This window comes from Orcinus orca, chromosome 10 (assembly GCF_937001465.1).
Source record: "Orcinus orca chromosome 10, mOrcOrc1.1, whole genome shotgun sequence".
NCBI classification, from domain to species: Eukaryota; Metazoa; Chordata; class Mammalia; order Artiodactyla; family Delphinidae; genus Orcinus; species Orcinus orca.
Genome location: NC_064568.1, coordinates 80294733 through 80308819, shown reverse-complemented (window position 1 = coordinate 80308819; position 14087 = coordinate 80294733). Strand labels below are relative to the sequence as shown.

Sequence of the window (14087 nt, the reverse complement as noted above, 5' to 3'; positions counted from 1 at the left end):
TTTACATTGTTTTTATATAGTACAAGTATAATCGATATTTATAATGATAATCTTAAAATACTGCAAGGCCCCAAAGTTCCATTGCATTGGAACATTGCATTGATCACATCATGTTTAATAAATATTATTAGTTAGGGGCATTTTATTGTATCTTAGAAAATTAGTGATTTATGTAAAGATTATATAACTCGATATCCAGAATATTTGGTTAATAAGAATTATCTTTTTCTCTTGACATATAACTGGGAAATAACATTTTCTATAGAGTGTTATTTCATATCTAGGTAACACATTAGTAATAATAAAATTTTATTGAATTTATTTTTCATAACGTCAGCACTACCAATATATGTTTCCTTTTGGTGGCTTATCATGGAAATGAGAGAGTTGCTTTCTATCTATCTTCCCAGGAAAGATTTAGGAATACTGGTCTGCTCTGAATCTGACTGTGAAAGTCCTAGAAAATATCTCTTTAAGGATCTGGATGGGAGAGCTCTGGGTCTGCCTCCACCAGTTTCTGTATTTCCTAAAATTGAAGCAGAATGGACTGGATCCTTCTTCAACACAGGTCAGTTCTATCTGAACTCGATGTCTCCAGTGGAGGGAACAAGCATGGGACGGAGCTGGTTTGGCTGTGTGGTCCAGTGGGAACAAAATATCCTGGAGAGGAACTGAGCAATAGAGTTGGAGTCTGTGCCAGTAAGCTGCTCAACTCACCTCTATCTCAGGAATGTTGGGTGCTTAAGGGATGTCACAATACCACTGTTTTGCCCTCCATGAGATTGCCTGTGGTCCATGTCAAAGGTACAGACTCCCAACACCCACCTGTGCACAGGTGAAGAGAATGGTTCTCTCACTAGGTTGGTCTCTTGGGCCTGAAGCAGCACTCTCTGTGCTCAGCGTTTCGCAGTGTCTGCCTTGGAAGCAGTTCCTCTGGATTCTGAATCCTTCTCTTCCACCAGAGCTAAATGCCCTCACTCTGGAAAGGGTGGTAGACTAGATGGCATGCCTTCTTTTTGCCTTCCTTTTCTCCATCTGCTAATTGTCCCTGGGGGCTATGATCAAAATCCCTTCTTATTCTATTTGCTTTTACAAGCCCATCGGGCTATCAGTTTTTATAGCTGGACCCCTGGAGAGATCATTGTCTTTCTGCTTCTACAAACAATGTAACTCTGAGTTTACATTTTTGTTCAGGTGGAAACTGCTGCAAGTACATCCCAACTTTCTTCCTACTTCATTGGATGACTCTTTTCAGACTTCTCTTCTAGTCTCCCTTTCTCTTTTGAAGTTTTGAATATTCCAGGACTATCTTCTCTTCCTATCTTGCTCCTAAGTCCAAGGTTGAAATACCATTTACTGCTGATGAATTTATATCTCCAGCCCAGACTCCACCCTGAACTGTAGTCTGTTATAACCAAATGACTCCACTGGGAGGTATAATTCGCATCTTAGACTCAATATGCCCCAAGTGGGGACTCCTGGAGACGTGACCCACAGTTGTCCCAGCTAAGCCATGCAGAAGCTAAAATATTGACACTTCAAAACCTTACTCTTCATTGGCTGAGGGATGCTCCTGGGTACACTAACTCTCCAGCCCTTTGGCTTTCCTTGAACAGGCCAATCATGCTCTTTCCCAAGGCCAGGAAAAACGTTTCCTGGAAGGTTTCCTTCTGAGGAAGGAAAAACCTTCCTCAGAAAGGAGTGGTAGGTTTTTGTAGCAGCCATCTTTGGTATGTGAAGGTGAATGCCAGGAAGATATGGGGTGACATTGAAAATGTCTCTTGCAAACAGGAACTCTAAAATGTCCATCAAATACTCCAGGTGTGAATAATAATATTCTTTCAATGAATTCTTAGGTGGTGCTTACCATGTGGTATAAATATACTGTTTAGGCACAAGCATATTTGCTGCTGGTTGAAAAGCTGTATATTTTATTTTTTCACCACTCTTTGTCTTGCTTATGAAACATGATTCAATGGTAAAACTCTGATAGGTATTACAATATTACATGCTACTTACTCTCAGCATATGGACAGTTGTGAGCATACGTGTGGAAGGCTGAAGGTATATTGGGAGGTGTGTAGGCTGGACTGCCTTAAACTCCTGATGTTTTAAAGCTTTATAACATTTTAAATGAGGTTGCTGTAGGTCCCAACTGTAAGGATTCCCACAGTAGAATCCACTGTTTATTGCACTACAAATACAGTCTGTGTCTTCTTGCCATGAAGGAGACAGTACATAGTAAATTGTGCCTTCCGGGTACTAACAGGATTGGAGTGTTTTCCTGTGACTTCCAAAATGGGAATAGATCCCTCCTTCCCTAGTTCAAGTCCCTTCTCATTTTTTAAACCATAGTTTTATGCTACTTTCCAGTTTCTGTCCACAATATGGTAGAGGAGAAAAGCACAAATGTAATCTTAAGAGAATAAATGTCTATTTTGTATTTTTCCTCTTCAAGACAAGAATCTATGGTCATCTATAAAACAGTGGAAGCAGCCAGCAAAGATGAAAATGGAGGCCTCTGGAACCAGCTCTTATATTTATTCCAAATGGCGTTGAGTTTAACACACCCTTTTGGCCTTTCTCCATTTTATTAACAAACAGTTTGGAGTCCATTGCCTTTGAGGTTTATTTTTAATTTGAAAAATACAAATTTTATTTGCACATATAAATTCACATGCAAAATTCAGACAGATATCCACAGGTCCCAATGTATTGTTATATGCTTTGGTGTTGGGAGCAAAAATTATCCACGTGGATCAGCTATGGGGAACACTGTGCCAGTGGGTTTTGCTATCTGTGTAATGCAGGGTGTTTAGCCAGGGGAAAAGTGAGCTGTTAATTTTGTTTTGTACTTATCTGTAAGTTCTCATTTGCAGCCAACTTTGAAACATGCATGGCAACAGGGTGCAAGGCAGCTAATCCCAGGCAGGAGAACCTCTAAGAGCCATTTGCATTTTATTCTGGAGAGAATTTCTTTTGATGATGGAGACATCTGATCATCTGAAAATCCAAAATTATAAAAACAAAGTCTTGAAATTAATATCCCATTTAGGTAGGACTAGATCAGTACTAGAGCTTTCCACCCTGGCTTCTGACTCATTTCCTGTCTGTCCCAGTCTACAAATGCATGGAATCACCTCTCAGCCCACTTTGTACATATGGCTACTGATGTTATTGGGAGAAGACTGAAGGAAATCAGAGCTTTGGTTTCAATGGCATTTTACAATTTCTTAGCCGTGATATAGAAAGTAGAAAGGGGGTGTAATGGAAGCTAGCATCCCTTGAGCACCTTTTGCACGCGATGTGCTGAAGTTGACATTTTCACTCATTCAGCAAATGCATTTGACCATCTGTAGTCTACCAGTGCCTTTCTAAGGATGGGAACTATAGTTGTGAATAACATTCCTGCCTTCATCAAACTTATGTTCCAGTGGAGATTATATCTATATATCTATATCTATAAACAAATAAATAAAAATATTTCAATAGTGATGAGAGGTATGAAGAAAATAAAACAGAGTTTTGGACTAGAGAGGTAGCTTCAGGTGTGTGTGCGTGTATGTAGTGTGTGATGTGGTGTGTGTGTGTAAGGGAGCTGCTATTAGAAATAGAGTTACAATTTCAATGAGGCCTGAATGAGGAGCGAGGAATCACTCCTCTGAGCATACGGAGGAGCTTTCCGGGGAGAGGGACCAGCCAGAGCAGGGGCTCTGACACCAGAATGGCCTCAATGTGTCTGAGGGGTGGGTGGAAAAGAGACCCATAGGAGTGATGTATAGTTAATGAGAGGGGGCGTAGTTGCAGGTAGTCAGGGCTTAGCCCCTTTATAGGCCAGAGTGATTTAGTAAGATGGGGTTGGAAGATGGTGCTAGGATTTTATTCACTTCCTGAAAAGATCGTACAAGCTGCTGTGGAGTGAATGGATCGTGGTGAGAGCGAGGCTGGGAGTAGGCAGTGTAGTTAGAAAGCTGGGGTTGAGGGGGCCCAACAGACGCAGGACTCCATGAGTGGTCCACCGCCCTGTGCTGCCCACAGACTGCGCCGGTCCACAGTGAGGTGATGACAGAAATGTCACCTGTAGAACCAGAGCTACTTGACAGTAATTGTACATCTGTTGGATCTAATGAACAAAACTTAGGGCTTTCATTTTGTATGTCTAATTTGTCTGATAATTTGCATTATATTTTAAATGTGTTGGTTCTCAATAGACTGGAAATTTTGAAACAAACAAACAAAGCATAAAACCCCCTCGTTCTCCTGCCCTTTTTCTGCTTCTTCAATTTAGGAGGTAAATTTGATGTGCTTAGGACAGTGGCTTCCAAAGCTGGCTTATTATCAGAATCACCCAGGACATTAAACATTCGTTTGCATGAGTCGGTAGGTGTGTGAAGCCCAAGCCTTTGTATTTAACACACACACAAACACACATACACACACACACACACACACACAAATACACACACATACACGCATACATACACACCCACACACACGCATACGTACACATACACACACAGACGTCCTCCTCAAGTGATTCTGCTGTGCTAAGGCTTGAGAATCACTGTTATAGAGTTATACGCCCCCTTTGAAGTAAACAGACAGGATGTTAAGAAGACAATTAATGTTTTTAATGTAAAAAGCGGGCAGTTTCAGTTTCTCATGAAGAATCAAGAATAAGCTCTCTGTGCCAAATACCAGCAGACATAAACATACTTGCTTATATACACACTGGATATATTTCTGAAAGGGAAAAGAACATTAACTAAAAAGACATAGGAGTATTTACAATCTAAATTAAGTCTTTAATAATAAGAATATATTAAACCTTTTTTAAAAATTCAGATTATTTTTCCTAGTGTTGAAGTGAGTTAAATGACCTCAACATATCACTTTCACAATATATCACTGGATAAAAATGGGTTCAATGTTAAGTTTATTTTTTAAACTATATATTGAATCATTGTACTAAAAGTATAAACTCGTGATAAGCTTTTCCCACACTTTCCTCAACATCATGCCCAGCAAAATACTGTGGTCTGACTGGGACTTCTGACCAAATCCACCTTCAGGGCAGGTGAGAGTTTCCCATTCTTTCCCAGGAAAGAGTAAGAAACATTTTTCAAACCGTGTTACTTCTTGGACACTTCTTGAGAAAGAAAGTTGTAAACCATTATGGAGATCTTAAAAGTGACTAGCCTCAAATCAAAAATAAAAGATGAGGTTGGTGAAAAAGAAAATAAAGCTGGCATTTGACTGTGAGCACATAGAGTGATGAAGTGGTTTGTAACTGAATAATGGGGAAACTCAAGTTTCAGTGTGGAGACGTGTGCTCAGCTGCCTAACAGAGAGCAGCCAGCATGTTTTCAACTGTTTGTTGCTAGGTCTTGAAATGTGTCTTTTCTTTAAGTTTTCCAGGCTTCTCTTTTTTCCCATTTGCCCTGGGAATGACAGCAACATGGTATTATAAAATGGGAGAAGGAGAGGGAGGGAGAAAATGAGAGGACAGAATGGAGAGAGGAAACGGTTGTTAGAAAATTTGTCTGCCAATATATGTGCTTGTAGAGGTCTTTTCTTCTAGCTAGAGGGGGAAATACCATTCTCTTTTCCCAAGCAATTATGGGCCCCAAAGATTGAAACTTGGTATATAGCTCTTTAATCTCAGCAGATATTTATGGTTAAACATTAGACTTTTAGGATTCCAGATGTCAGGGTATTAAAATATAAAGGCACAGTGGAGTCTCCGAAAATATTAGAACCTTTGGGATATGTGGCTGCAGGGATTTTTATCCTGAGCAGAGGAGGATAAAGCTTCCGGGGATGCTTTGTAAGACCCAAAGAGCACCTTTCTTCCACCTTAGTCTCTCCCTCTTCCACGACTTGTCTGGTCTCCAGGCAGTGAAGGGCATAACAATATTTGATTGCATTTTTAAATAATCCGTACTGTGAATTGGAGTGATTTTCCTATGTGACTTGTAAAGGGTGACGTAAAGAGGCATTATGATCTACAGGAGCAATTTCCCTTTCCTTTCTTCAATCTAGACATCCTATTTCTGTGATTCTCTTGCTCTTCAGCCCTTCCATTAACAACTAATACTTGTTGAGTATGTTTCTGACTCTGTGCTAAGACCTTCAGATGAATGATCTCATTTAATGCCATGGACAGGATCTATCCTAGGAGATAAATATTCTTGTCCCCTCTATTTTATCGATGTGGAAGCTGATGAGACACATAGGCAACTTGCCCAAGTCATACAACTAATTAATAGAAGATTCAGGACTGAACTCGTGTTTTTAACACTGTGCTGTACTGTACACAGTACCCTCCTTCGACTTTTTCTTCTTTCACTACATTGTCCAAGGTAAGCTCTCTTAGATCTATCAGCTTTTCTCACACACAAAGCTCTATCTACGAAGAACAAAGCAAACTGAAACTGTGCAATTATTCCAGCAATTATCCACCCCAACTAGCAATAATAATAGTTACCATTTATCTGGCATATTCCATGTGCCACGCATTATGCTAAGTGGCTTATAAACATTCCCATTTATCCCTACAACAACCTTAACATGTAGGAATTATTATCCCTTTCAGCATTTGAGGGAATAAGGGTTTAGAAAAGTTAACTAATTTTTCATGGTCCCGCAGCTAGAATGTGCAGAACCAAGATTTAAATCTGTATTTGTCTGACTCCAAAGTCTGGGCTTGTAACCACTTCTAGGTAATTATCATCGTGTGGTCTGAATCATCTGGTGGGGTGCTGTACAGAGATATATTTAACCGAGTAATTCACATATTTCCACTTTACATGGTAGGAAATAGATGTTTAGGTTTAAAAAAAATAACTGTCGATTACTATGACATTCTTAAGAAACAATGTAATAACAATCACACAAAAACCTCATTTAGTTCCTCTTCTTCTAGTATATATGTGTATATATATTAGTTTTCATGGACAAACTAAATAGACTCTGTCACATCCAAGAAAAGCATTTTGCCAGCATTAACCACTGAAGGTTGTGTGATGGCAATAGAGTTGTATGGAGAAGCAGCTTTGGTCATGAGATCAAAAGTGTATTGTGGTAATTTTTCTGTAGCTTCTCCTTTTCCCCCAGTGACCTAGTGCCTAATATATTTTGAATAATTTTAATTGTTAGGATCTTCCTGTATGATTTCTGTTTTTTTTTTCCAACCTAGGCAAATAGTTATCGAGTACCCAGTGAGAGCAAAGCACTGTGTACTGTTGGAGTAACCTAGAAAGAACATCAAGGTAGATAAGAAAAGAAGGCATATATGAAAGAGGCAAGTAAAGAATTGTGTTTAGAAGGAGCAGATGCAGGGCTTCCTGTGCGTTGCAATGTAATAGCTCTCCTATGGAATGCCCCTGGCTCCCACATGCAGTTGGGACTCTGTCTCTTTATGTCCTTGTTTCATCTATCACTCAATTCCATTATAGCTCATCTCATGCTCTACAGCCATCACTTTACAAGCCTGCCTTCTCACCAGACTGAGTACCTTGAAGGCAAACATCTTTGAATTTTTAGTACAATCTTTGGAACATAATATGTGCCCAGTATATGTTTACTGAGTGAGGGAATAAATGAATAAATGGGTGACTAAATGAGTGAAAAAGTCAAGAACTGAAGTTTGCCATCAGCTGTTTCACAAAATGTTTTGTAGATTTACTCAATGTACAATTTGTTTTAGCATTTTTAAAGAGTGTTTCCCATTCACTTATCTTAGGAGATTGCGAAAAATGTGATGCATGGCCAGATATATGTTGAAAACTCTGACCATTCCCGTTTTGGAGATTCATCACATGAATTAAAATGTTAAAGGTTCTGATAAGTCCTGCAATTAAAAACAAAAACAAAAACTGTTCAACTTTGTGTTATCCAGTATTTCTCCAACTTTTTGACTACAGAATACATTTTCACACTACGCATGAGTACTCCTTGGAATTAGTGTAGTTCAGAATGCATTTTGGGGAATATTGTCTCATATTAATCCATTAGCCTGCAGAAATACATGCCAGTTGGAAACGAAATGATAAGATTACAGTATTTTTGATTTTGATGGTTTCTTGAAGGTCAATCAGTTGCACTTCCCATTCAATGTGAGGATGGCCTCTATTGTTAACTTTCCCAGGAAGTGGGAATTCATTCTCTTACAAGACTGCCTAATATATTTTGAATAATTTTAATTGTTAGGATCTTCCTGTATGATTTCTGTCTACTAACCTAGTCTGCTTTCTGGTGACAGAGTATAAATAATTCTTTCCATATTGCATCTTTTTACATATTCAAAAGTGGTTACCTTTTTCTAGCATAGAAATTCTAAACTTTTTTCTGTTAGGAAATATATGACAGATTTTTTCAGGTTTTCACTTTCTAAACTGGCTTGTTTTGATGTTCTTCAATTGTTGATGATTTTTCCAAAATGTAGAAACCAGAACTGAGCATTGCCTATCCAGAACAGCATTGTCCAATAGAAATAATAATGCAAACCACAAGTGTAATTTAAATATTCTAGTGTCCAGGTTAAAAAAGGGAAAAAAGAAACAGATGAAATTTAATTAATAATATATTTTATTTAATCCGATATATTCAAAGTTATCTGAAGATGTAATCAGTACAAAATTACTGAGATATTTGTATTTTTTTCATACTGTCTTTAAAATTTCACATGAATTTTACAGTTACAGCATATCTCAATTCAGAAACTACATTTTCATAAGAAATATTTGATCTGTATCTAGATTTCATAAACTTTACAATCGAAAAGTAGATGCACGTACAATTTGTTCCAAATATACCTAAACATTTTTTGTAACTAAATTATCAGTTTTACACTTTAAATTATATATTTATAATTATAAATTATATAATTATATAAATTATACAGTTTAAAATTTAGTTCTTCAGTTGCACTAGTCATTTTTCAAGGCCTAAATAGCTACACGCAGATGAGTATTTCCTCCTTTGTTCTGGAGGGATAAATATTAAAGAGAACTGATTTTTTAAAACCTATGTGCTAGACTGTATTTGTCTCTGATAAATTTCACTTTTATAAGTCCTTTTTATAGGTCATCATATGCATCTTGGGTTTCTAGAATTAGAAACTAACCACAGAATTAGAAGCCATTCTGGAGACCACCTAATTGGTTCTGGGCATATAACTCGGTCAGTAAAAGAGAGAAGCTTGCCTAGCTGGGATTATCTGCTATTAGCAGAAACTACTGTTTAAATATCCAGTCCTCCAAATAAAGCGTCAAGGTTTCCTGAGCCTGGGAATTTTACTATTCAGGGTATAATCCTTTATTGAGAAATCTATTCACATATCTATGGTTTGTTTTATGAGAAGCAGTAACATCAGTGTTCCACAAGAGGGGCTGTTTTTGAATGTCAGTCACTAAGTGAAATTACTTAACTTTTTGCCATGATGATATACTGGCTCTCTCCTTTCTCTTTTTCATTTTCTTGTCTTTCTTTCGCCTTTCCTCCCCCAGCCTCTGCCCCTGGATTATTTCCAGGACTTCATTGAATAGTAAACTGTGGTCTTATTCGTAAAATTTTAATAATGGAGGAATCCTTCAATGCTGCTTTCATTCTTTTGGTACAAGAATTATTGAAAGATTTAGAAGGCAGAAGCTCAAACTTTAGCTTGTTTTATGCCTAAGACAGATGGATGGTTTCTATGTGTTTGATTATTTTGTGTGTGTGTGTGTGTGTGTGTGTGTGTGTGTGTGTGTGTGTGTGTATGTGTGTATGCGTGCACACGCATTTTAATGGAAGGAAACATTTGGGCAGTCCCACCGATAAATAAAGCACTTGTGCCTTACCAATAGGTGCTAAGCAAGTTCATGACTGAAACCTTTTCATTTCAATATTATGGATCTGAAAGATTCTTTGATTTAGTTTAAAGTTTTTTTCTCCATATATTTGCACACTCACTAGGTGTAAAATTAATGCTATTTTGTGACATTCTGAATGCAATCATTAAAATCTCCTAGAAATAAATATGTGGATGGAACAAAAATTTTTTTAAAGGTCAGAAATAGAAACCAAATACATTAAAGAACTTAGTTTATAACAAAGATGACATTTTAAATCATGGGAAAATAGAAACTATTCATTAATGATACTGAGGCACTTGACTAATCACTCAGGGAAAAAAATTAGGAATTCATATCTTTCTCTTTATAAAAATAAATTTCATACAGATTCAAGATGAAAAAAATATATATAATTACCAGGAAATTTTGGTGAGGTTATATATCCTTAGAGTTATGGAGATTTTTCTTAGCATGAATCAAAATCTAGGACATATATGTAAATATTTGATAAATTTGACTCTTTTCAAATTAAAAAGTTCTGCAAAGGATATTAAAAACTAAACTAAAAAACTAGGGAAAAAATACAACTCATATAGAAAAGGGCTAATTTCCTTAATATACCAAAAAAAATCTTACTAATATTTAAGAACAAAAAAAGAACAAACCAATTCAAAAAATATTCAGAGGATTCTAAAGTGCATTTCACAGAGAAATAAATACAAATGCCAAAAAGCATACAAAAAGCCATACAAAACATACAAAGAGAGAAAGACGGTTTCTCTCATAATCAGAGCGTTGGTTAAGAGTTTTTATACTGAGTTGAGCTGTCTGCATTGTGTCCACTTACTAGATGGGCAACTCCAAGAAAGCTTCTTATTCTCTCTGAGCCTCCGTTTCCTCATTTAGGAAGTGGAGATATTAATAGTATATACTCATACGTTTATTGGAAGGATTAAAAGAGAGCAACTCAACAAAAGTATCCACCACTACTACCAAGACAGTGATGACCATTGCCACTATTATTTACTATTAATACGATTATTTTGGCAGTAGTGTTGGCAACTATCTAAAGGCCTATACCTCTGACTCCACAACTCCACTTTTAGGAAGTTATCCTAAAAATTTTTGTTGAACGAATAAACAAGACAGTAAAACATATATAATGAAAAAGAAAAAAATTCCCTGTCTTTACCCTCTGCTATCCCGATCTTCAGTGCTGCAGCTTAGAGGGAAGTTTCCATTTTTAAACATCATATATATGTATTACTTATTATTTTAATAAGAATAATGATGGTAAAACTCATTTATATAACAAATGGGAATCCTGAAATATGAGTTGGTTATTATGTAAAGCATGTCAGGAAAAGGGACGCAGAAGAAAAGAAATTTTCCTAGCCCTAGAAGCCAATCTGTCTATTACGGAATTACGGACTCCCTGTAGGACCCAATTCCAATTTGCTTAACTCCCTCACAGGAAAAATGTTAATAAAAATTGAATATAAGTTCCTGAAAGTAATTGCCATGGAGAAAGGGATTTGAAGCTGATTTTTTTCTGTGCCTGTGGATAATAGTCTCTTCCCTTTTGGGTGATGTTGGTGAGACACAACTTTCCTTAAGCATGGCCCGTGTGGAAACCAGCCTATCCCTACATCTAGACCATATTCTCTCTTCTTTGAGCACTTTAGAGGCAAAGGAGCAGATCCTAGAGCTATAAAACTCACAATGCCTGTAAACTATTCAGCCCCTCACCTGGCTTGGGATAGGCACTAAGTGAGTACTAGTGACCACTGTTTTGTTGCCTCCATTTATCCTGCCTCTGACTGGGGTGATGACTTGAACATTTGAGCATCCATCTTAACTGGTTATTTTACCAGTTTTCTGCTGCTGCCGTAGCAAATTACTATAAATTTAGTGACTTAAAAGAACACCCATGTATTGTCTCACAGTTCTGCAAGTCAGAAGTCTGGGATACTTGGCTGGTTTCTCTGCTTAGAGCCTCTCAAGGCTGAAAGTTAGATATTAGCAGGACTGCATTTCTTTCTGGAGTTTTTATGGATGAATCCACTTCTAATCTCGCTCAGGTTCTTGGCCTGATTCAGTTCTATGTGACTGTAGGACTGAGGTTCCCATTCCCTTGCTGGTTGTAGACTGGAGGAATCATGCTCAACTTCTAGGGCTGCCCACACTCCCTGACTGTGACCTGCTTCACCTGCAAAGCCAGCAAGGGTGGCTTGTGTCCTTCACATGCTTTGAATTTCTCCTGCCTTCTCTTCTGCTGCATCTCTCTGATTCTAGCCAGAGAAAGTTCTTTGCTTTTAAGAATTTATAGGATTAGATTGAGCTCACCCAGATAAACTCCCCACTTTAAGATCCATAAACTTAATTACACCAACAAAGTCCATATTCACATGGTCAAGATTAGGGCATGGACATCTTTGGGAGGTTATTACTCAGCCTACCATAGTTCTTTGTAAGGCCTTAGTTTTAGTTTGGAAGGGGGAAGAACAAGAAATAGTAAGTTGGAATACTGATGCTATCTCTGAAAGATTTCTTTTCTCTCAGGAAAGAAGGAAGACCTGGTTTATCTGATTTTAGAGGTATTGTAGAAATATGGAGGTCTCCGTATCCGCTCTCCAGGGTGAACATCAGGTTTTGATGGAAAAACTATCAGTAGAACTGGATTTATTTGATATGGTTATGTAACATTATGATTCTTAGCTTGATTTTTGTCTCATCTTTGTTACAATTTGAAGCAAAAAATATTTTATAGGCATGCCTCATAGATATCGCGGTTTTGGTTCCAGACTGCCTAATAAAGTGAGTATCGCAAAAAAGCAAGTCATAAATTTTTTGGTTTCCCAGTACATATAAAAGTTATGTGTACATTATGCTCTAGTCTGTTAAGTGTGCAATAGCATTTATCTAAAAAACAATGCACATCCCTTCATTAAAAATTACTTATTGCTAAAAACTGCTGAATATAATCTGAACCTTCAGTGAGTTGTCATCTTTTATGCTGGTGGAAGGATTGAAATATTGTGAGAATTACCCAAATACGACAGTGACACGAGGTGAGCCAATGCTGTTGGGAAAATAGTGCTGACAGACATGCTCAACGCAGGGTTGCCACAAACCTTCAATTTGTAAAAATCTCAGTATTTGCAGAGTGTAGTAAAATGAGGTATGCTTGTGTACTGATATGCATTTAAATATGTATTTTATTACATGTGTTTTAACTATGACTTTATTATAAACTGTCTTTGATATATTTATTTACAATGCTGTCACTTCAAAATACAGCCTCAGTCACCAAATTTCCCCTGAATTAAGGGAACCAGAATCTAGGCATTAGGAACTCCTGAATATCCAGTGCCTGATGATGCTTGGTGACACAAATGTGAACTTCTGTAATAAGGGAAAGCGGCTCATTTTCCCTGGCTCTCTCAGACACATCAATGGCCCACCCAAATAGCTGAGTATGAACTTGCAAAAGCTTAGATGAGGGAGCACCGCATTTTGCAGCAATTAATTTTGCAGAGGAAGCAGTCTGTTTAAAGATGCCTGCAGGACTCACTAAAATGGGGGCTGTTTTTCAAGGCCACCAGAGCTGCAGTGGGCTCTGGCTGGTTCATCAACAACAGTGCTAAAATATGGCCTCCTGGGTTTTGCAAAAGGAGGGACTGGAGGGGCAATGAATTATGCTCACCTGCTAGAGCTGGGTGAAGTCTGTAATTGTTTAGCCCCCTAGCACTCCCCTGCAAGAGTTAAAATGACAGAGATATTAGTTGGCGATGGCTAAAATTGTTGGTTTGAAGCTCTCGGCAATACGCAGACTGTTATTTACCGGACTTGGTCGATTTACTTCTTAATGCAATAATGACCTGTGAAATGAAACGTGAGCTAGACAATTGTTCCTCATTGTTTCCAGTAAAACAGCCCTTCATACCCCATTAAACCACCATTAATTCCATATGAAAGAGAGTCGCGCACAAGCGCAGGATGGTCTCTCTCTTTCTTTCTCAGACTTTCCTGCTCTCGTGCTCCTGTTTCATTTTTCTTCTTTTACTTTGTATTTCCCCTTTTCTTCCTCTTTCCCTCCATTTCTCCAAATGGAATATGTGGGTCATGGAATCCATGGTGGGACATTTTTCCAAAGGACACTTGGAGTTACATCTCCTACAAAACAGAGGCAAGGTTTCAGTTGCCAAGCCTCCACTGGCTCTCTGTTTGCCTTGAACGTGAAAACAGCTA

The 14087-nt window shown here is 37.8% G+C and overlaps 1 protein-coding gene across 1 annotated transcript in view; it reads left to right on the top strand.

Moving 5' to 3' along the window:
• PKHD1 (PKHD1 ciliary IPT domain containing fibrocystin/polyductin) overlaps positions 1 to 14087 on the top strand; it is a 424641-nt gene that overhangs the window by 321826 nt on the left and 88728 nt on the right. Inside the window, exon 59 of the mRNA XM_049716350.1 lies at positions 411 to 568. Within this exon, the coding sequence (XP_049572307.1) occupies positions 411 to 568 (158 nt within the window). The remainder of the gene's footprint in view (positions 1 to 410; positions 569 to 14087) is intronic.